This window comes from Crocodylus siamensis, chromosome 1, assembly GCF_052110815.1.
Source record: "Crocodylus siamensis isolate JL-2025a chromosome 1, ASM5211081v1, whole genome shotgun sequence".
NCBI classification, from domain to species: Eukaryota; Metazoa; Chordata; order Crocodylia; family Crocodylidae; genus Crocodylus; species Crocodylus siamensis.
The window spans coordinates 418,983,469-419,005,819 of NC_143395.1; the positions used below are offsets into that span (position 1 = coordinate 418,983,469).

The 22,351-nt window shown below is 61.8% G+C and overlaps 1 protein-coding gene across 2 annotated transcripts in view; it reads left to right on the forward strand.

Moving 5' to 3' along the window:
• The first annotated feature begins 1,725 nt into the window (after window positions 1-1,725).
• Window positions 1,726-22,351, forward strand: part of ARRB1 (arrestin beta 1) — an 86,352-nt gene continuing 65,726 nt past the window's right edge. The window contains exon 1 of one of the 2 annotated variants that reach the window (XM_090030890.1): window positions 1,726-1,983. In XM_090030890.1, coding sequence (XP_089887016.1) covers window positions 1,964-1,983 — 20 coding nt within the window. In that variant the 5' untranslated portion in view covers window positions 1,726-1,963. The remainder of the gene's footprint in view (window positions 1,984-22,351) is intronic. The other variant, XM_090030891.1, reaches the window with a different exon arrangement.

Genomic DNA, 22,351 nt, shown 5'->3' on the forward strand with positions numbered 1-22,351 from the left:
GCCAGAGCTCCCCGATGCCATCGTTCGCACGGCGGCAGAGGGCTGCGTCTCTGCTTGTGCGCAGGCGTGACTCCAGGCCTCAGCTGGGCCCTGGCCCCCTGTGCGCCAGGCTCTGCACAAATGCGTGGGGAGCGAGGGTGCTGTTTTGCTGGCTCAGCGCTGCCCTCGGAGCTGGGCCGATGTGCCCGTATGTGGGCAAGCCCTGCCGTGCCCGCAGTGTGACATGCAGCAAGGTGAAGCCTCGAACTTTGCAGGCAGCCCCCGGGGCAGCAAGGCCGTTCGCAAACAAGTATAACAGCCCCCTCCTGGGGAGGGTCCCCCTTGTCTCAGCCTGCCAGAGTCCTGGCCTGGGCTTTCCTGTGAAGGGCCTGACCCAAAACCCACTGAAGGGACCGGCATTGACGTCCATCCCTGTCTCGGAGAAGCCCACGTCCCGAGCCAGGCTGCTGCGGAGCCCCTCGTTGCTCCTTCCCCCGCGTGGAGTCCTGGGCTCCATTTCCAGCTCTGCTACAGCCTCCCTGCCTGACCTCGGGCAAGTCTCCCCGTCTGGCAGTCGGGCATGTGCAGCACTGTTGCTTGGAGGGGCTTTCTTGGTCCTCCCTTCCTGGCTTGGCTGCCTGCTGCTTCGCCCGCAGCAGGGAAGGGAGCATTGCCCCATTCTCCATCCGTACAGCACCTGGCGCAGGGCCAAAGGGGCAGGGGCAGGTTTGGTGTGCTCTGCCCCTGGGGCAGCTACCCCGCTTCATGCTCAGGGAGCCGGGGCCAGGCCCCAAAAAGCGGTAGATTGGCCCCAGAGCCACGGTGGCTTTCCAGCGAGGTCTGACGACGCGTGCTGGCTTCCCGCTGGCTCCTGAAGCTCCCATTACCCATCCAGAGCCTGTGTGCATGCCCGTGTGTACATGTGCCGGTGTGCGTGCCTGTGTGTGTATGCTTGTGAAGGGGAAGAATTGAGTGGTTTGCAAAACCCATGGGAGCACGGTTGAATTCAGACGAGTCCTTCTCCAATTGTGGCCCAAACTTCACCACGGCCTGTGGCCCGTTTTCGGACATGTGCCCAGCTGCCGCGGGCTGGCCAGGGCCGTGTTCTCTGTCCCGCAGGATGCTAGCGGTCCCAAGCTGCCCGCATCGAGTGCTAGGAGCAAACCAGCGAGAGGAGGGCAGCGTTGGACTGAATGCAGCTGCTGCTGCGAGCTGTTCAACGGCCACGTTGCACCCCAGAAGTGGCCGCATTGGCACATGTAGGTCTGTAAGCCAAAGCATTGAGGGAAAGGGGCCCAGCCACCAAGCTCACCTCCCCGAGCTGCCGTCTCCCACGTCCCAGGGATGTGGGCTCACGGAGCTACACAGCCTGGCTCCTCTTGCCTCGCGTGAGGGTGGCTCCCTTGGGAGACCCGGACGCTTACAACCTTGCTCCGGGCAAGGCAGAGCGGGGCTCAGACCCCAGTTTCTATGTCCTAGGTGGGGCTTGTGGCTGGCCCCATTCGCCCCGGCCTCCGGGGCCTTCTGCTTCCCCCAAATGGCCCTTTCCCACCCGCAAAACCCCGCTTTTGCATGGAGGCCCCCCCAGCCGGCTTCGGCGCTTGGCCAGGACGTGCCAGCCCCGCCGCCCAGCAGCGTGGCCCCGGTCCCAGGCCACCCCGGCTGCTCCTGGGCAGAGCAGCCTGCCACTCGTGAGCTCCCCGCTGGCTGCCTGCTGCAGCACTGAGCTGCGCCTGCCAGGAGGCGGAGGCGGAGGTGGGCCCAGCTTGGCGGAGGGGGAAGCTGTCAGGCTGCGGAGCCAGCCCCCGGCCAGGCGAGCCCTGGGAGCGATGGAGCAGCTGTGCCCAGGGCCAGCATCCTCGTAGCGGCTCCCCCAGGCCGGCGCCTCCCGGGTGGCTCTGCCCCTGCCTCCCTGCACGACAGCTCGGCTTTGTCGCATGCTTTCGCCTCCCCGAACAAAGTGGCTGCACCGCTAGCCGGGGCGATGGGAGACAAAGGAACCAGGTGAGCCAGACTCTGGGCTGGGTGACGGCGGGGGGGTCGCCGCCTCGGCTGGGCGGCATTTGCCTGGTGGAGGGGGATGGAGGCTAAGAGCAGGGGTGGGAACATGCCTGCTGCGTGGGGAGCCTCTCCACCGAGGCTGTCTCCACTGCACGGCTGGAGCGGACACGCTCCCCTTGCTCTGGATGGGCATCCCCCGCTTGCCGGCCTGCCCGGTGCCAGCTCCTGGGGGCACGGTGGGGAAGTGGGTGCTGGAAAACCCTGGGTTTGGAGGGGGGGGGAGGAAGAGTCTGTGCCCATGTCCTCTCCGGCCTCGTTTCCTGAGCTGGCGAGGCATAAATAGGGCCGTGTTTTGCCCCCGGGCTTGCGTCGGGCTTGTTGACCCCGGGCTCTGGAGGCACGGTGGCTCCCAGCGCCGGCCTGGCCTGGCCCCGGGCCAGCGCGCTGTGGTCCGCTCAGGAATCCCGGGGCGTGCATGTGGTTTTCCTGCTGGAGGCCAGTCCCCCGCTGACGGCTGCGGCGTGGGGGGCCACCTCCCCGGGCTTCTGCAGGCGCTGGCGGGGGTCTCGGGAACCGGGGCACCCCCCTTGGCCTGTCCCCTCGGTGGGGCACGCAGGCGTGCTGGTCTCGGTCTGGTGGAGCCATCAAACGCCCTGGTTGCGGGGAGCACACGCCTGGGGAAGGGTGGTGCGAGCTGCCAGGGATGCCTGCTGCCCCGGCGTGGGGTGGTGGGTGCCTCTGGGCTGCGCGCTGGGGGTGTGCGAGGGCGGTTTCAGTCGTCCTTCTCCCCGTCGTCGCCTCGCCTCGCTGCCCAGGCGAGCGCTGGGTCCTGCTGGCGCCGCTCGGTAGCGCCCGGGTTGGTGCTGAGGTTGCCAAGCTGGGGAAACTGAGGCACAGAGGCGATTTGCTGTGCACCGGGCTTGGGCTCCGATGGCGTGAGCAAGGGGGGTGAGGTGGAGGGAAAAGGAAGGGGGCAGCGACTGAGCCTGGTGAGAGGTGCGGGATGCCTCCGTGAGCAACCCCCCCAGGGCTATCGGCCGAGGGCAGCCCTGACTTCTCTACCGCTGCGTCCTACCCTGTGCCTTACCCTGTCCCTCGCTCTGGAGACATGCACTGATCTGCGCCGCGTGGGTTTTAGGGTCTAGGTGCAGCCTCTTTCCCTCAATCCTTCAGTGCGCAGACCTTGGCACGCCTTTGCCCCTTCCTACAATGCAGCCACTTCTGGGGTGGAACATGGCTGCTCAGCAGCGGCGCAAGGCAGCTGCACTGGAGGGGACCCTCCGAGAGGTGGCACTTCCAGCAGCCTAGCACCCCTAGAGCAAGGCTGAAGCACTGGCACTGACTCGAGGGGCAAGGGGGACATAGCTGGGCCCTGGTAATGGGGGGTAAAAGGGCACAGGCCCGTCATGCCCAGACTCTGTAAGCACACAACTTCCACTGATTTCCTCGGCTCCAAAATATCAGGGATCTGGGCACAGGGACCTTTGAAACGGCAGACGTGGGGGTACGGCAGAGCTCTGGGACTAGCGGGGAGCCGGGCAGAGGGGATGGGGAGGAGGGCGACCCCCGTCCTAGCCCTGCGGGTGAGTGAGGGCAGCCACGTCTTTCCAGCAGAGGCAGCTGGTGCACGTGTGAACAAGCGTGCAGGCAGGCGTGCGTGGAGCGCGATCATAGGACAGTCGGGCTGGAAGGCATATGGCAGCTGGGGCTGGGGAGCCAAGGGGTTAATGCCCTCTGGCCTGAGGAGGAAGAGGGGCTGAGCCTGCCAGGCTTCCCGGTCAAAGGGGCTCTGCTGCAGCTGCCCGGCATTAATTATGCAGGCGCCAGGTACTTAAGGGAGCCTCTTCCCAGATGCTCCTCCAAGGCGGTGAGCTCAGCTGGCAGGAGGCGAGGCGGCTGGCAGGCTCCCTGGAGATCACCCAGGGCCCGCTTCCCCGCGCGCTGCGGAAAGCAGCCGCTCCCCCATTTCGCAGATGGGGAAACTGAGTCCTGGGGTTATGGTTAGGCTTGAGCTGTCCTGCTGTTAGGCCCAGTGCTGCAACTCAGCTGGACCCTCCACAGCCACTGTGAGCTCGGCAGGGCCTGAACGCAGGGCTCCCTTTCCCCAGTCGGGAAAAGGAGACTCTCCCTCAGACGTTGCCGGTACAGGGGCACTGACACCCACAGCAGCAGTGCGAATTGGGCCCGGCGGAGGGTGGTGCCCCAGTGCACATATGCTCTTGGCCCATCTCTCTCAAAGCGGGGTCCGGCAAACCTGGCAGGGCAGGCGGGGGAAAGCAACAGGCCTCATGGGGCCGTGGCCACCCCGAGGTGCCTCTGGAGACGGGGCTTGCACCTAGATCAGCCGCGGACCCCAAGCCTCTGCCCCCTGCTCGGGGGTCCCGCAGTGCCCGTCGGCGTGATGCTCTGGCTAGCAGGGGTCTGGGCCAAGATGGTTTCACGAAGCCGTGATGTTTGCATGTGATTCACAGCTCTGCGGTGAGAGAGCTCGGTGCTAGCTCCCCGCCCGGTCCCTGGGCGCGAGGAGCGCGCGCGAGCTCCCTGTCGCTACACCGCAGGCACAGCCCCGGGACCAGGGGTCTGGCTTCCCCTCGCCTTCGCCCTGCGGGCTCCCTCGAGCCCACCGCACTATGGCTCTGCCTGCGCCTCCCAGCCCGGGAGCAAAGCGAAATGCAAGCGAGCCCATCAACGTGCGAGTCCTCGTGCGCCTGGAGCGACGCTGCCTGCTTGCGGTGCACAGTGCCCCGCCGAGCCCACGTGCACACACCGCACGCTCGCCTCCCCCCGCCCCGGCTCTCCGACTGCAGCTCTCCCCGTGGAGCTGCTCTCCGTGTGCGCCTCGCCGAGCGGGGCCGCGGGGGCTGGCCGGACCCTCTCGAGTCTGGCCTGGACCGTTCAGTGCTGGCCGTCAAGCCCAAAACCTCCACCGCTGCCCCGCCAGGCCCCCGTGGCTCCGACGGTGCGGCCGTGGCACGTGTGAGTGCTGGGCACGGCGGCAGCTGGGACGTGGGGTGCAGGGCACGGGTACGGTCCATCCGTGGCACGGGGGGACGATGAAGGAGCTCGCAGGAGAACGCCGCCCCGTGCCTCAGTTTCCTCGCCTTGCTGCTAGGACAGCGCTGGCCTGGCCCGCTCTGGGGCAGGGCGTGCGGGGTCCCGAGTCCCGCCGTGCACCTACAGGGCGGGAAAGGCTCCTGGGGACCCTCCCAGGTGTGCTGCCCAGCTTTGGCGACGTGGGCCACGGCAAGGCACGTGCGGCGGCCCAGGCTCCTCGTCACCGCCGGCGGGGGAGAGGGGCGAGGGGAGGGGACGCGATGCGGAGCGCAGCCCACGCACAGCCTCTCCTCCGTGCTGTCGACAGCTCGCTCCCTTCCTCCCTCCGTTAATATGCTGGTGCCGTTTGCTCCACGGCTCCAGCTGCCGGTCTCCTGGAGCCATCTTTGCGTCCGGCTCGCTGGGTGGGGGAGCCTGCCCGGAGCTGGGGACCCCGACGAAAGCCAGAGTGGGCGGCATCCCGGGATGCCCAGCTCCGTGCTCGCTTTGTGCCCCTTCTAGATCAGCCCCTAAGTGCCGAGGGGGCAGCGACGCTGTCTAGCTCCCTCCGTCGTGGTGCTTCGGGCTCGGGAAGGCCTGTCGGGAGCTGCGCTCGGGGCTGTGCAAAGGGAGTACCAAAAGACCTGACCCGGGAACGAGCTCCTTCTCCTGGAGGAAGGCTCTAGGGGGTCCAGACCCTTTCTAAGGCTAGCAAAGCAAGCGGATGTCACGGCAGGCCGGCCTGAAAAAACAGCTGCATCGAATCAGAGTGATGGCGTACTTTATCAGGGCGCATGGTGCAATCATGCCGGGCGGGCCGGGAGCCGAGGGCCTGGCGGTCAGCTGAGACCCGCTGCTTCTCGCACGCGTCTTGCTCCGGCCGCCCCGGGCCCGGCGCGGACGCGGGACGACCCGGAGCAGTCCTCCGGAAATCTCGGGTCCCAGCAACGCGCCCCCGTTTCTCAGATGCAAACCTGTGCAGTGCTGACCCCAGCCCCCGCCGTCGGCTACCATGCTCCCAGCACGGCCCCGCTGCGCGGAGCTGCGGCAGCCAGGGACAGGGGCAAACGCGACCCTTTCAGAGACTTTGAGGCCGCTCGGCGTGGCACTGGGCTCCCCCTCCCGATTCCCGGGCTCTCCGGAGCGTGCCGGGGTGCGTTTCCCCGGCAAAAATGAAGCGGGTGGGCACTGAACCACAGGTCTGTGGTTACTGCATGGCCACAGCCCTGCCGCAAAGGTGGCCCGGTGGTCAGCACAGCTCCTGCGTGACCCTGGGCGAGCTGCGCCGTGCCTCAGTTTCCCCGCAGCCTGCCCCGGGTGCACGTTAAAGCTGGCACAGGGCTCGCGGGGCGGGTGGACGCCAGTGTCCGCGTGGCCCCAGCCCCACCGTGATGGTCGTGCTCCCGGGGGGCAGCTCCTCTCCGCCCCAAGGCGGTCTTGCCCTGTTCCCCAGGCCCCTGCAGCCTCCCTTCGAAGCCCCGCAGCGGAGGAGCCGAAGGCAGGCAGTAAACAGAGGGTCATGTGGCTGCTGGTGCTGGGGCTGCCGGGACGGCTCCATAAACAGGCAGACACATCAGCTAATTACTTGCAGCTCCTATTAACGTGCCTCCTCCTCCCCGCTCGCCGCCTGGCTGGGCCCCGTGCTGCCCTGCAGGCCCCCGGCTCGCTCTGCGCTCGCTAAGGCAGACCGGCACAGCTGGGACCCCAGATCTAGCTGTTTCGCCCGCCAGCTGCTACAGGGTGGTCAGGAGACTCGTTTCCCAGTGCCGGCTGTGTGTGGTCTTGCAGCCTAACCTCCAGCCCTTTGTGGGTGACACCGAGTCCCAGGCAAAGCCTGGTAAACAGCAGTGACACAGCGGGAACCTGAGCCGCGTGGAAGTCTCTGTCGAGTGCAATTATTTCTTCTGCTTCAAGCAGACTGGAGTTTCTAGACCATGACGGACTGTCCCTATGATTTTCAAGCTGGCTCAGCCTGGGGCTGGGCTATGGGCTGCGTGTTTGGGGCTGAGTGGGAGATGCCCAAGAGCCTGGAGACTTGGTCCTGCCCCATAGTTAGATGCTGGGCGAGCATTAGGTGTCCATGGGCTCTTGCAGAGGCAGAAGGGGTCCTCGTGTGTGTCCCTCCATCGTACCCCTGGCAGCCTGTGTGCAGGCAGGAGTGGGGGAGAGGTGCAGCCAGGCTCCCATGTGCAAAGCGCCCAGGGGACATTCAGGTGTCAGTTAAGACCCTGAGCCTTGGGTCTTGTCTGTCCTGCCTGCGTGAGGCACTGCTCTGCGCCCATTCCCCCCACCCTGTGTGCTCCTGCGAGCAATCTGTGCTCCCCCATGCACGGCCCGGCCTCAGCACCGCCAAAAGCAATAGCCCCGTCGGGCCCCTTCTCTGATATCTCTGGAGTGGGGCGTGCAGGGGCTGCCAGGACACTGATAACACCGGGCAGTTTGTGGCAGGGGTGGACTCTGCCATCCCACCCGGGTCCGGAGACGGCTGGCCTCAAGCCACCTCCCAGGGGCCGTGGTCATCGGAAACACCCAGGCTCGGAAAGGACCGATGGAGGGAGCGGCCGCAAGGGTCTGCCTGTCTGCAAGAGGTGTCTGCCTAGGGGACTGGGGGGGCCCTTTCCCTTGGGCATTGTGGCAGAGCTTCATGCTCCCCGGGCATCCATCTGAAGCTGGGTTTCCGGAGCGGCGAGGCCTGCGGTCATGCCCCGGCGCACGTCTGACATGCGCCGCGCACGGCGTGCCAGGCTCAGGTGCATTGGGCTTCCTGCGCTGCTTTGACTTCAGACTAGCCCTGTTCGTCTGAGCTCACCTGCCAGCAGCCTGACCCCTTCGCCGCTGCACCGCTCTCCCCCTGCCCCGTCAGCAGCCAGACGTCTTCTGGGATGGCTGCTGAAGGACCGATCCTGTAGGACACCCTCTCCGCCCCCCTATAGTTTCATAGTTTCATAGTAGCTAGAGTCGGAAGGGACCTAGGTAGATCATCTAGTCCGACCACCTGCCTTGGCAGGAAAGAGCACCGGGGTCAGATGACCCCGGCAAGGTGCTCATCTAACTTCCTTTTAAAAATCCCCAGGCTAGGAGCCTGCACCACTTCCCCTGGAAGCCGGTTCCAGGCCCTAGCCGCCCTGACTGTGAAGTAGCGCCTCCTAATATCTAATCTAAACTTACCCTCCGCCAGCTTGTGACCGTTATTCCTGGTCACTCCTGGCAGCGCACGGGGGAACAGGGACTCCCCCAATACCTGCTGATCCCCCTGACCAGTTTGTAGCAGGCTACAAGGTCCCCCCTTAACCTTCTCTTGTGGAGGCTTTTTGACCTAAAAGCATTACTAGGTGCCTGTGCCCTGGATTTGCTCCGGTGGGCGCTGCCCTGCCCCTTCTCTCCCCCACGGCCCACCCAGCCCGTCGTGAGCTGCCACGCCTCGGTACCGCCTAACCGGTATATCCCACCAGCCAAGCCGCTCGCAGGCCGGAGGGCGGCCTTCACGCCCAGGCCCAGACTTCAGAGGAAATCGATGGCTTTGCCTGGCCACCACGAGGCATAAAGCGCTCATAAATCTCCCAAATGGAGATCAAACAAGCCCCACGCAATTACCAGCCGCTCCATCAAGCCCTGGTTAGTGCTGAGCATCCCCAGGCCTGTGCTTAATGAGCTCGTTAGGCGCACAAATACATCCTGAGCCAATAGCAGGGAGGGATGAGGAGGGGGTTAGTGTGGGGCTGGGTCAGGAGCTCCCTGGAGAGCCGATAGACTCACCTCCCGCGTGGACTGGGCACGGCGCCGGCCCGCCAACCAGCCAGCCCCAGCCGGGTGCGCCTGCATCTTGACACACGGGGCGTCCAGCTCGAGGAGGCTCCGGGTTTCTGGGCATCCCCGAGCCCTGGGCACGTATCTCCCGTGAAAGGGGGCTGCTCAGCTGCAAGAGGCATCGATGCAGCCGGCTTCACTTCCGGGCATTGGCGTCCTGCCGACGGCACTGCCGCCATGCTGCTCTACCGAGGCGCCTGCTGCCTGGGCCCCTGGCTTGGGCTGGGGGTTGATCCCTGCAGAGACCGGAGCCCTCAGCTCCTATTGGAGCCAATGTGAATAAGGTGCCTGGATGGAGCGGGGCACCTACCACCCCATAGCCCTCGACCAAGGAGAGTTCAAGCACTGGGCGGGGAGTCCGGCTCTGCAGGACTGAACCGTCCTGCCACGCTGGACGAAGGTGCCATTTAGACCCTCAACACGTTTTTCCACCCCCTCCTCAGAAAATGCAGGTTTGGGTCTAAACTATTTTGCAACTTCCAGTGCATTGTTGCAAACGGTTTTGACTGGGGCGGGGGCAGAAGAAACCCCCAAACCCTAAAAAAAGGGCAAAAATAAAATAAATCCAGTTTCTTCACATAGCTCTTTTCAAGGCCAAAGGTTTGCGGGCGGTTTTCTTCTTTAATTCTATATTTCCTTTTTAAGAAAAGAAAATGACATTTCGAAAGCAGGTCAAAGACGCCAGGCTGGCAGCTGAAGGAAGCGCCCCGCTCGGCCCAAAGAGGCTCGGCGCGAGCGCGGGTGAATCGCAGAGCCGGCTCGTGGCTGGGCGCTCGTCCTCCGCACGCTCCTGCCTCTCGGGACAGGACACGCGTGGGTGTGGAGCCGCCGGCCGCTGTTCCTGGAGCGGCTCTCAGGAAGGGGCCGAGAGGCGGCGAGAGGGTTTGAGGTCTGTTCTTGCCAGCTCTCTAGGAAAAACCAAGGCGGGGCTGAGCTCTGGGAGGCTCCGTCCTTGTGTCCGAACAGGCCGCCCCACGCCTTATCTCCCGGTCAGGAGGGAAGGAAGGGAGCGGGCAACCGCTCGGGAGCACTCCCATCCCCATCCTGCTGCAGGCAGAGCTCTTGGCAGGGCTGGATGTGTCCCGAGAGCCAGGGCCCGTCGGTGCCCATCTTGCCGTGCGCGGGAAGTGCTTCTGGAAGCGGGCTGCAGTTCGCCTCCGTAGGCACGTGGCAGGAGCAAGCTGTCGTGGCCCGGAAAGCAGCGGCAGGGCGTGCACACGCGCGTGCGTGCGTGTCCGCGTGCGTGCGTGCCCCGGGAGGCTGGCTGGGAGCGGTCTCCGGACTTTTACTCAGCCCCTGGCTGGTCCCTGCTGGAGTTGCAGGGCAGCTGGGACCCTGTCTGACCTCCTGGATAGCGCAGGCCGTTGCGTTTCACCCACTCACCCCAGGCCGGAGCATGCGCTTAGCCGAAGCGCCCTCCAGAAGGGCCTGTGCAGTCTTTGTGGTGGGCGGTTACTGGGCTTGCTCGTCCGTGGGAGCGTCTGCGTTCAGGCTCCAGCCACCAGTTCTCACTGTGCTTTGCTCCGCCATAGTAAAGAGACCTGGTGTTGCCTCCTGGCAGGGACCTTATAGGCCGTAGGCGACCTGACTGCCCCTCAGGCCTGTTCTCCAGCCTCGCAAGGTCTCTTCTCTCTGCCTGCTTCCAGTTTTCTGCACCCTTGGTCTGACACGCACACGCCGAGAGCCTTGCATTAGCCGACCTTGCATTAGTCTCACAGCTGTCACGTCCCGAGGTGTAATCACCTCCCAAATCCGCCCTGCTCACACCTCCGCAGGGCTGGATCAGCGCGTTGTGGCCAAAGCGTCGCGCACACCGCTCGCCTGGAGCTGTTGGCCCGGCAGTGGAGAACGGCGTTGCTCCAGCTTCACCTTGCACCGTTGGCAGCAGCATTATCTCTGGCGTTGGCGTGATGTTAGATGCCCGGGCTGCCTCAGCGTTCATTGCACCGGGGCTTTTAATCATGGGATCCTAGTCATGGATCCGTCCTTGGGGCAGAGTAGCAGGACACCAGCTGCGTTGCGGGACAGGGCTCCCCGTTGCACAGGCCAGACCTGCCAGCTCTGGGCCTCGGCGGGCGACTCTGACTTTCCCCGTGCTAAAGCACAGCCAGCTGGGACGGGCCCAATGCCCCGGGGGGTCCAGGCCGTGCCTTGTCCTCGGCGCTGCATGGGCTGCGCATCACCTGCGCGGCTCGCCGGCAGCGATTTCAGAGCGAGGTCGGCACCCTTCACAAACCGTGAAGCAAGCCTCACCGCGGGGCCGTGCGACCAGCCGATCGTTCCCCGTTGACAATCCGCTTTGGAGGCCCGTCCGGCCGCCAGCTCCTAATCCATTAAACGTATGTTTTATTGATGGCGTCTAGCATTCATTTTTAATGAGGATGCTGCACGGTAATCATTCAGATACTTCACCAAAATCCAAGTGCATTAGATCTAGGCGGGTACCTGGACCAGCAAAACTTGCTGCCGCATCTGAAAATGAAAGCAGCTTTGTTTCTAACGGCCTGTTTTCCATAAAACCTCGTTGTCTGGTATTAATTACCCTCTCGTCCTTTCCTATTCATTACTGATCTAATCCCATGTCCCCTTTCCTGTTATCTTTCCCTGGATCGGTGTCGGGAGAAGCAGGCCGTAGTAACCCTACTTGCCGCACTTGAGTAATACAGCAACATTAGTGCTGGTCCTGGCTTCTGGGCTGTATTACATGCGCATCCGCAGCCGCGGGCCGGAGATCCCAGTCCAGCACAGTAGGATGCTAGGATCCTAGTGCTTGTAGGATCCTAGGTTCAAATTCTGCTTGGGTGCGGGGTGGGTTTAGGATGGTGACGCCTGGCGATGACTTTCGGTCTCTGCCGCATCTGCCCGGAGAGTGAAGAGCAAGCAAGAGGTGACGTGGGTTCAGGCTGATATCCAGAGTCTCCCTTCCCTCTCCTCCCACCCAAAGCCAACACTGAGATGACACAGGAGATGTCTGTGACTGTCATTAATTGCTGTTGCTTTATCAGGAGGGTGGATGCACAAAGCGTCATGGGGTGAGAGTAGCCCTCGGCAGGGAAAATATCTTGCAGGCTGTAGCTAGCCCCTGTCCCTGCAAAGCCCCAGGCGGCAGCCCCTGCTCGTGCAATCGCTCTGGTTTCAGACCCTGGCGCTGCATTTGGAGGCTGGAGACCGATGCCGCGGGTCCCTGACCTTATCCCAGGCAGTGTAACCCTGGAGCGTGTCCTGGCAGTGGCATTATCCCTGGTGTTGTCCTGGTGTGAGATGCCCGGGCTGTCCCAGAGGTCACTGCGCCAGGACCTTTCATCATGGGGTCCTCGGCCTGGATCCATCCCTTGAACAGAGTAGCCGGCAATCAGCCGCTCTCTGCCCTGGGAGCTTTTCACACTGAATCATTCATCGCTTCAGCAGAGTTTTGACTTTTTTTTTCTTCTTTCTTTTCGAGTGGTTCAAATCGGGCGTGCTTGCACCTCGCTGGAGATCAGCAGCTTCCCCGTGAGGAACGGGGGCTGCATCCGGCCCTCGGGGCGCCGGGCTGAGACGGCGGTGCGGTGCATGACCTTAGCAGGATCGCTTCGCCCCGTGAGGATCAGTGCACTGAGCACGGAGAAGGGCTCTGATCCTGCAAGCATGGGGACCGGGCGGGTGGGAGAAACGTGGATGTCAAGGGCGTGATGTCAAACTTCCCACAAGTTGTGGGCTCAGCGATGCCAGAGCGGCCGTCTTTTGAAACAGCAAGTGGATCACGCCCTGTTTGCCCGGAGGGTGCGCCAGGGGCCTCATCTGCCTCCTGAGGTCCCTTCCAACCCTCATTTTCTACGAGCTTATGATTTTGCCGCCCGCGCCTTCCCCATGCAGCGCTCTGGCCCCGGCCGTCACAAAGCAACAGGCCCTGCTTTCACGATAGAAAGACACGGCCCCTTTTTTTTTAACCTTGCTCTGTTCTGTCGCCATCCGTTTGCTGCAATCTCATTTCGGGGATAAAGCAAAATAAAAGAAAACCTGGTTCTTCGTTCTGGCCAAATGGGGCCTCTATTTTATTTTATTTTATTTTATTTGGGTCTCTTTAAACAAGAAAACCCTTCGAGTGTGACTGGCCTGTTTCAGCGGTTGGGCCAGGGGCACGGGCTCCATCTCCCAGCCCGTTCCTGGCTGCGGCCAAGTCGAGCAGAGCCGTGCCCCCCCGCCTGTTAGCATGACGTACGTCCCTGTGCTGCTGCCAGAGGCTTCGCCTTTTTCTGCTGGCTCGGTCAGGTCGTTTCCAAACGTCACGGTTATCGGCCTCCCCTCTGGGTGCAGGGTCTGCGGTGGGGGGATTTGGGCTGTAACTGGAATAATCGGGCCAGGGCTGCGTGGGCATTGCCGCCTCGGGAGCACTTCGCTTCTCCCCAGGGCTGTGAATGGTGCAGGCAGCACATTGCAAACCAGCGACTGACTCCGGCACGTACCGAGGTGGCAGCTTGGAGGCTTGTCCGCTTCGTCGCTGCCCTCGCCGCACTCCCCCTCTCCGCTCCGAAGCCCCTGGGACGCGCTGTGCCCCTTGCAACCACCGGGTAGCAAACCAGGGTTTGCCCAGCCTGCTCCAGCTTCTGGCACCTGGGCCTGGAGCAGAAGCTTTGGAGGGGGTGTGTGTGTGTGTGTGTGTGTGTGTGTGTGTGTGTATTTATACACCCTGCAAATGTATGTCTTATATATATATATATTTATATTTATTAATTTATTTATTTATTTATTTGTGTGTGTGTGTGTGTGTGTGTGTGTGTGTACACACACACACACACATATATGTATATAAAAATAAAAGACATACATTTTTACAGAAAAAAGAGGCTTTGGGGGGGCGCCCGTGACTCCATAGCACCATCCCTTGCAGCTCTTGCAGGAAGGGGGGAGCCTTGCAGCTCCCCACTGCGAGGTACATGGGCAGGACGGCGCCCGAGGCTCTTGTGTCGTGGTGCTCCACTAAGCGTGCGGCCTTTAGCGTGCAGCAAAACCGAGGCAGTCCCCGGCCCGTACCCCTGCGTGCTTCGAGCCTGGCTCTTTGGCACCTGTCCCAGCCCATCCGCTCGACCTCCCATCAAATCCCGTGGAGGCAAACGAAAGGCGGACTGGACCCCGGTTCGGTTCCCGGGGTTGTGCTGAGACGGGCGGGCAGGGCGGCTTGCTGGAGGAGGCCGGTTGCCGGCTGTTCCAGCTCCCAGGATGGCCTGCGCCTGGGATGGGCTGCGGGTTTGTGCAAACTGTTTATGTGACCGGCAAAGAATTTATTAACAGTCCCTGTCGTTCCCCTGCCGTTAATCTGGAGGTGGATAAACAACCCCCCCGGCTCTGGAGACTTCCAGTAAGCAGCCGGCAGGGAAAGGGGGGGCTCGTCAGGAGACGCAAGTTACTGGCAGGAAACTGCGGCCCCTGCGAGGGGATGTCCCTGCAAGGCCGAAGCGCTGACCTCTGCCTCTGTCCGCTGGGGCCGGAGCCGGAGCAGAGCAGGGGGAGCCTGGAGGCGCAGGGGCTGGAGACGGCATCTTGCAGAGGCCGGATGTGCCGCGGGGGCGGCGAGAGGACGGGGCTGTGGGGTGTAGGGCTGGAGCGATCGGGCCGGATCCCGCGCCGGCAGCACCGTGCCCCTGTTTCATAGATTTCATAGATTTCATAGACATGAGGGCTGGAAGGGACCTCGGGAGATCATCGAGTCCAGCCCCCTGCCCAAGGGGCAGGAAGTCAGCTGGGGTCAGAGGATCCCAGCAAGATAAGCATCCAATTTACTCTTGAAGGTGTTCAGTGTAGGTGCTTGAACCACCTCCGCTGGCAGACTGCTCCAGACCTCGGGGGCTCGGACAGTAAAGAAATTCTTCCTTATGTCCAGCCTGAAACGGTCTTGCAGGAGTTTGTGACCGTTCGACCTCGTCGTCCCTTGGGGCGCTCTGGTGAACAGATGTTCCCCCAGATCCTGGTGGTCACCCCTGATAAACTTCTAGGTGGCCATCAGATCACCCCTGAGCCTGCGCTCTTCCAGGCTAAAGAGTCCCATGGCTCTCAGCCTGTCATCGTAAGATCTGTTTTTCTGACCTCTGATCATGCGCGTGGCTCTCCTCTGGACTCTCTCCAGCTTCTCCACATCCTTTTTGAATTGTGGAGCCCAAAACTGGACGCAGTACTCCAGCTGCGGCCTCCCCAAGGCCGAGTACAAGGGGAGAATGACGACCCGGGATTTGCTCGAGAAGCATCTATGGATGCACGCCAGCGTTTTGGTCGCTTTACTAGCCGCAGCATCGCATTGCAGGCTCGTGTTCATCTTGTGGTCAATGATGACCCCCAAGTCTCTTTCTTCTGTAGTGCTATCCAACGTAGCACTGCCGAGCCTATAAGGGTGCTGCAGGTTTTTCCTCCCAAGGTGGAGAGCCTTGCATTTTTCGGTGTTAAACACCATGAGGTTCTCGTCTGCCCATTTGCTGAGCCTGTCCAGGTCAGCCTGGTTCACCGCCTATCTTCTGGCGTGGATGCTTTGCCCCAAAGTTTGGTGTCATCGGCGAACTTGGCCAGTCCACTCCTGACTCCAATGTCCACATCGTTAATGAAGATGTTGAACAGGATGGGTCCCAGGACAGAGCCTTGAGGGACCCCACTGGTCACAGGGCACCACGATGAGTGACTGCCATCAATCACAACCCTCTGGGTCCGACCACGGAGCCAGTTTCCCAGCCAGCGGATCGTGGTGGAGCCAAGGCCACAACTGGCCAGTTTGGCCAAGAGGTGATCATGGGATACCAGATGAAAAGCTTTTTTGAAGTCAAGATATATGACATCAATCTCTTCTCCCTCGTCCAGGTGATAGGTCACCTGGTCATAGAAGCAAATGAGATTGGTCAAAGAAGACCTACCCGCAACAAACCCGTGCTGGCTATCCCTTAGGATGTTAGCCTGGGCCAGTCCATCAAGGATGGCCTCCTTAATAAACTTTTCCAGGATCTTCCCCAGGATAGAAGTCAGGCTAATGGGCCTGTAGTTAGCCGGATCCACTCTCCTCCCTTTCTTGAAGATCGGCACCACATTGGCCTTCTTCCAGTCTTCGGGCACTACACCAGAGCGCCAGGAGTTTTCAAAGATCCGCCCCCAAGGGTGTTCCCCCAAGGGTGGCCCGGGGGGCCGCTGTCCACAGCCCCAGGCCGCCGAGCTCAGGAGCGTGTACCCTGCACTACGTTTGCACTATGCTTGCACGTGGGGGAGAGAGAGAGGCTCTCACCCTTGTGCCCGCAGCTTTCCATCTGACTCGGTTCACGCCACGCCGGCCCCTCCGCGGGAAACGGCCCCGGCGTGTCACAGCGTTCAGTGCAGCGTGGCAGAAAGCCCCGGCGAGATTGCAGTGAGCTGTCCTTCCTCCCTCACAGCCAGGCACTCACGCCTCCAAGCAGGTCTCTTTTGGGTCTCTTTGGGTGACGGTGACAGCAAACAGTTTCCTGTGCTGATTGTTGTGGCATGACTGTAATTACACTACAGGTGAGCTTCAGGCCAGTGTCTTTCACCCCTAGGAGCCAGAGCCCCTCACAAAGCGGGGGTTGGCACTAGCAGTGTTCCCATTTTACAGCTGGACAAGGTAAGGCAGCAAGCAGGAAAGCTGATTTCTTGAACACTGGAAGTAGTGCCCCCATTTTACAGCTTGAGAAGCTGAGGGACAGAGAGGGGAAGTGAATTCTTGAATGCTGGAAGTGTTCAAGACAAGGCTGGGCAGCCACAGGTCGGGGATGATCTAGGCCTAGCAATGCCTGTGTTATATTACGGGGATTTCCCAGGCCTCTGGGCTTTGCTGGTTGCCCCCATCCCCTTGCCACTACAGGTGTCCCCCAGAGGCGCTGGGTGCTGCTGCAGCCCAGGCTGGAGATGTGGACCGGGCTGAGCCAGTGCTCCTTCTGGCATCAGCCCCGGAGGGTCCTGGCTAGAGGGTCTTGCCCCTCTGCTTAGGGTCAGACAGATGCCACATTTGGGGTCAGGAAGGGATTTTCTGCCCTGGTCAGACTGGTATGGTCTGGGAGGAGGGGGGCTGCCTTCCTCCGCCTCTGCCTGGGGTCTCTTGAGCATCTATGAGCAATCTTTGCAGCAGCAGGATGTTGGCAGCCGCGGTCCCCCGGCCTTCCCCGCAGCAGGGTGGGGTGTGATGCCTGGTGCTGCGTGAGGGGTGTCTCTAGTTTTGCTACGAGGTTGGACGCTGGGCTGGTTTGCACAGGGCCGATCCTGCCGCAGGCGGGGGGTCGGACTAGATGTGCCCGCTGCAGGTCCCCTGCAGCCCCACTTCTCTATGACTAGACTAAATCCGGCCTGAGGAAGCCCCCCCACCGCATGCCCACACCTTTGGGGGCCATGTCAGAGCTGCTGGCTGAACCAAAGAGCAGGCCCTGTCCTGGGTTTCCCCCCGCAGCCCCATTGCAGCGGTAGGGGCCTGAACTCATGGGGCCCACTTCCTGGGGCGGCCAGCTGGAAGAAGCGGACAAGCTCTCTGCTCAGCTCATGGGACCCTCCCTATTTAACGAAGAGCCCTTCCTATTGCCGCTGCCTGTGCCCCAAGTTGGCTCCGGCTGGTTTCCTTGCACCCCCGGAGAGGCTTTGCACACTTGTCCTGGGGGAAAAGCCAGCAATAGCCACAGCTCCGTCACCTGTTCAGAGCAAAGCCCAGACCTTTGCATGTCAACAGTGTCGACCCACCGCGGGAGTCACGCGGGGGTCTTCCCTTATATGAAGCGGTTTGACTTGGGGAGGACGGGGGGGGTTGAGCAAGCCCAACTTTGTCTGCAGCTAGGTGGCTTGGGACCCACCTGTGTTTTCCCACAAAGACGTCTGGCTAGGAAAACACCAGGCATCCCAAGTTGGACCCCGGACTGGATCCGGACCCTGGGCTGGGGTGAGCAGGGGGGTCAGTGCAGTGCTGGGGGGTCAGTGCAGCTGTTGCTCATCTCCCATCACCAACATACATCCCCAGTAGACCTCCATATCCCTTTAGTATCATGTAAACCCTTCTCATGTCCCCCTTGTTTTATGCTGACCAGGTCTGGCCTCTTCAGTCTCTCCTAGGGAAGCCTCTCCATGCCTCTCATCACCCTCGCTGCCCTTCTCTGCACCTCCTCTGCTTCTTCTATCTCCTTTTGGAGGTGCGGGGGCCAGAAATGGGTGCATTATTCAAGGCGTGGGCACCCCATGGCTTTATAAAGGGGCATCGTGATACTTTCCATCTTGTTCGCAATTCCCTTAATCATCCTCAGCGGCTGCTGATGCTTTTAGGGAACCGTCCGCGAGGACTCCTGTATCTCCTTCCCACGGGGTAACAGCGAACGTGAAGCTCCTCACCGTGTAGGTCTCGTCTGGGTTATTTTTGCATCACTTTACACTTGCATCTGCTGAATTTCGTCTGCCGGCGAGTCGCCCGCTTGCTCCATCCTGTTGGATCCTCCCGTAGTTCTTCACGAGCCGTCTTGGTCTTTAGCACTCGCAATAATTTGGTGTCACCCGCAGATTTGGCCTCCTCGCGTGGGTTTGTTTCGATCCGTCAGCATTTCTCTGAACTCCACCGAGCTCATGAATTATAGAGTGACCCAGAGCCTTTCTTTCCTAAAGAGCCTATTGATGCCTTTTGGGGGCCTGAGCCAGGAGCAGCGAGACGGGGAAGTGCTGAGCACGGGCAGAGAGAGGTTTCCAGGCCCGGGAGCGATCTGCCGGGCATTGCAGCACCGAGGGGGGCAAGAAGGGGGACGTGGTAGGAAACGCGCCGTGTTTGCAGCCAGGCTGCGGCCGGCCCCAGGAAACGCTTGTGCTTGGATTGATAGTGTGCGGGTGGGTCACGCTCGCTTCCTGCCGTTCTCCCGGGCAGGAAGGGCGGCCTGGCCGTTAGGCAGTGACTCCGGTTCACGTAGCATCCGCTCAGTGCCCTGCTCTTCCCTGGGCTCCTGGCCCACCCCGGCCAGGTCGCTTAAGCCAAGGGTTTTTGGATATGCGCATGCTGCGAACTTGGGCTGCACAGGCCTTCTGAGGAAGGCTGGCCTCCATGCCCTGGTGGTGAGGTTCCCCCTCTTAAATCACCAGCTCTGGGAGTCCTGGGATCACATGAGGGAGAGGAAGGCAAGTGCTTTGCTCTCTTCATTGTGGGAGGAAGCTGGGTGACCAGAAAGTGACAGCTGAGGCCTCCAGGACAGGTGATGGTTGTTTAAGCTGGTCTCATCCATGCTGGAGACCTGACTCCAGGGGTCAGAGCGCCCTGGGTGGGCCCGACTGTGGCTGCCAGGGCTCGGGGATGGGACTGCGGGGAGTGCAGTGCTGGCACGGTGGAGCGCCTCTCTTGAGGTCCCCAGCGCAATGGCCAGAGCTGGTGACCAAGATATAAGGATGCAGGGGGCCATAATTAAACCAAAGCAATGTGTGGTGTGTGCACGGGTATGAATGTGTACCTCATCATTATACTGAAGCCTTTAGAGTGTGTGCGTGCGCATGTGTGTGTGTGTGTGGATGCGTGGGGGGGGGGTGTGTGCGCCTCATCATTATACTGAAGCCTTTACTCTGTGTGTGTGTGTGTGCGCGCGTGCACCTCATAATTATACTGAAGCCTTTAATGTGTTTGTGTGCATGGGTGTGCAAGGGTGTGTCTCATCATTATACTGAAACCTTTAGTGTGTGCATGCATGAGTGCGTGTATGTGTACCTCATCATTATACCGAAGCCTTGTGCAATATAGTCTGTGTGTGTATGCGTGCATGTGCGTGTGTGCATGTGTGTATCTCATATACTGAAGCCTTGTGCAATGCAGTCTGTGTGTCGTGTGTGTGTACTTCATAATTATACTGAAGCTTTGTGCAATATAGACTGTGTGCATGAATGCATGTGCATGTGCGTATGCAGGTGCCCCATGCTGGCACTCTGCAGGTGCCCCATGCTGGCAAAGAAATGGCAGGTTGCCCCAGAGAGCCAGTGGCAGTCTCGCCTTGTTTCCTTCTCCTCGTGTGTGAAGTCTGCCCAGCGGCTGTCCAGCAGTTGCTGTGGTGCCCTCATTTCACAAGCACCCAACGTAGGAGACGGTGCAGCGAAAGGCAATGGGGAAGCGAGCGTGTTTGATCTAGGGCAAATAAAGAAAGCCTGAGGGAGCCGTGGGAGAAGCTCGTGAGCCGCCCGGCTGGGAATGCAGCAAGTCGCATTCACAATTAGGGCATGACGGGGGGCCCTTGCATTCGGGCACGGCTGCATTGCTGAGCTAGGCGGGTGCCTTCACTCGGGGGCTTTGCTGGTGCGAGCCGTGCCGCCGTCCCAGACTCACTGCAGCGCCGGTTCCTAGCCTCTTTCTTCCCCTCTTGAGAGGCCTTGTTTGCAGTGCCAGCCAAGCAGGCTGGCGGGCAGCGTGGCGGCTGGGAGCAAGGCACCCTGGATGGGAGGCAAGGAGTGTGCCCCATCTGCATGGGCACAAGCCGCAGAGACGCACCCACAGCAGAGCTGGGAGCAGGACCCAGGTCTCCCAACTCCGAGCCATTCCTCTTGCCCCCAGAACTGCTGCAGGCAGAGCGTGGCCCAGTTGCTGCAGTCGGTTCCCACCTTCCCCCAGGGGAGGGTTGAGCCTGGGGCTGGGGGCAGCTGCTGCCTTTTGCCCAAGGCACTGCACATGCCCCTGTCTACACCAGGTCCTGCCCCTGTGCCTGCACGGGGCAGCGGGTGTCAGGTGCACCCCTGAATGAAGGCACCCGCCTAGCTCAGCAATGCGGGCCCAGCCGGGCAGCTCACGAGCATCCCCCGCAGCCCCCATGTGTCCTGCCATGACTCGGGGCAGCCCCGTCACTGGGAAGTGTGTGTGGCTGCCTGGGGATGCTGGTGACGGGTGCCTGGGCCCACCCCTTGCCCGCAGGTGCCATCAGCCCGGTGCCCCATGCTCTGGGCCCCCGCCGGCGGGCAGGCGGCACGGACGCACCATCCCCTGACCTGGCCTTTGCAAGGTTTGCTGACCCTGCTGTTTTCTGCCTTGTTCCTCAGTTGTAACGTGACGGCCGCCTACAAATACAGGTACTGCTCCCTGCCGCGGGGTCCCGCATGCCCTGGCACGCTCCATTTCGTCTCCTGACATCGCCCCCCTTGCCCTGCCGCCGCGGGACCATTTGCTTTCTCGCCCTCCATTCAGTGCTGCCCACCCCTGCTGCGCTCCCAGGCTGAGCTGGGTGCAGGAGGCGGTGCAGCAGCGGCCGTGCCCCCGGGACGTCCTCCGCAGGGACGATTGCAGCTGGTGCATCCCTTGGCATGGTTGCAGTTGGCCCCGGCTCCATGCCACAGTCACCTCCATGCCACCATGTGCTCATGACAGCTCGCGCAGAGGAGAAACTTCCCTGCTGGTATGGTGGTGCTCTCCGCTCCCAGCCACGGTCTGTCCTCCTCGCATGGCTCCTGGCAGGCTGCAGGTTGGCTACCCGATGGCTGGTGACCCCCCTACCCTTGTCCCTCCCTGGTAGGATGCTGGAGGGTTTGAGGGTTTGATATCAGGTGCAGAGCGAGGGGGGGAATCGGTGCCTGCCCATGGGGGTGAGGGGGGTCTATACTAGTTGGAGAGTGAAAGGGAAAGGACCAGCCAGTGCAAGAAGCTTACCATTATCTGGACTTTCCTGGATGTCACAGCACTGGGCCAGGTTCCCCCCTGCTGAAACCTAAGGGGGATCTCCCATCTTGGCTGGCAATATAAGGCCAATGACACGTGGATGAAAAATAGAGGGCTCGGGGGGCGGGGGAGGGGCACAGGCCCATTGACTAGCTCCGGGGAAAGGAACAAGTCAGCCAGGGGACGCGGCTGCGGGGATCTCGCAGGCCGGGCAAATGTGTGGGTTGGCAGCGGTCAACGGAGCCCGTCGGGCTGAGGCCAGGCCCTGCCCAGGCACCGTCACCCTGCGGCGCCCGAGGAGCCTGGCTGGCGCAGCTGCCCCTGCTGCTACTGGACTGGGGGGAGCCGTAGCTGCCTCGTACTCGAATCCAAGATGACCCCCCCCCCCATGTTAAATGGGAAGGAAACCTCGTCTTGGATTGGAGAAGATAGGATGCGTAGCAAGAGATCCTGGAGAGCTGAGAAGGCGGGAGGGAGCGTGGGTCAAGGGGACACGGAGCAGAGCATCCCAGGCAGCGCCTCCTGCTCCAAGAGCCTCTGAAACTGCCCGGAGGAGGCCCCGCGGTCACTTGGGGTCCCCCTGGCCAGAGCCTGCATCCTGGTCTGGTCCATGGCGAGCCTGACCACAGCCAGGAGCAGGTTGACCGGGAGGCCCCAGACTTGGTGGGGCTGATGCGGTTGAGGTCGGCGTGCGCCAGGGTCTCCCCCTGCCGACAGAAGGGGCAGGTGTCGGGGGCGTGCGAGAAGCGTGCCAGATACACACCCGCATGCACGGCTCCACGCAGAAGCCCCTCGTCGTGCTTTGAGCGGGGTGTGTGACCCGAGGTCCCTCTCGACCTCATTTCTACGACCCTATGACACGTCCTAACAAAAGGATGCCCCCCGCGCCGCGTGGGCTCCGCTGCACAGCACGCCACTCCATTCACAGCC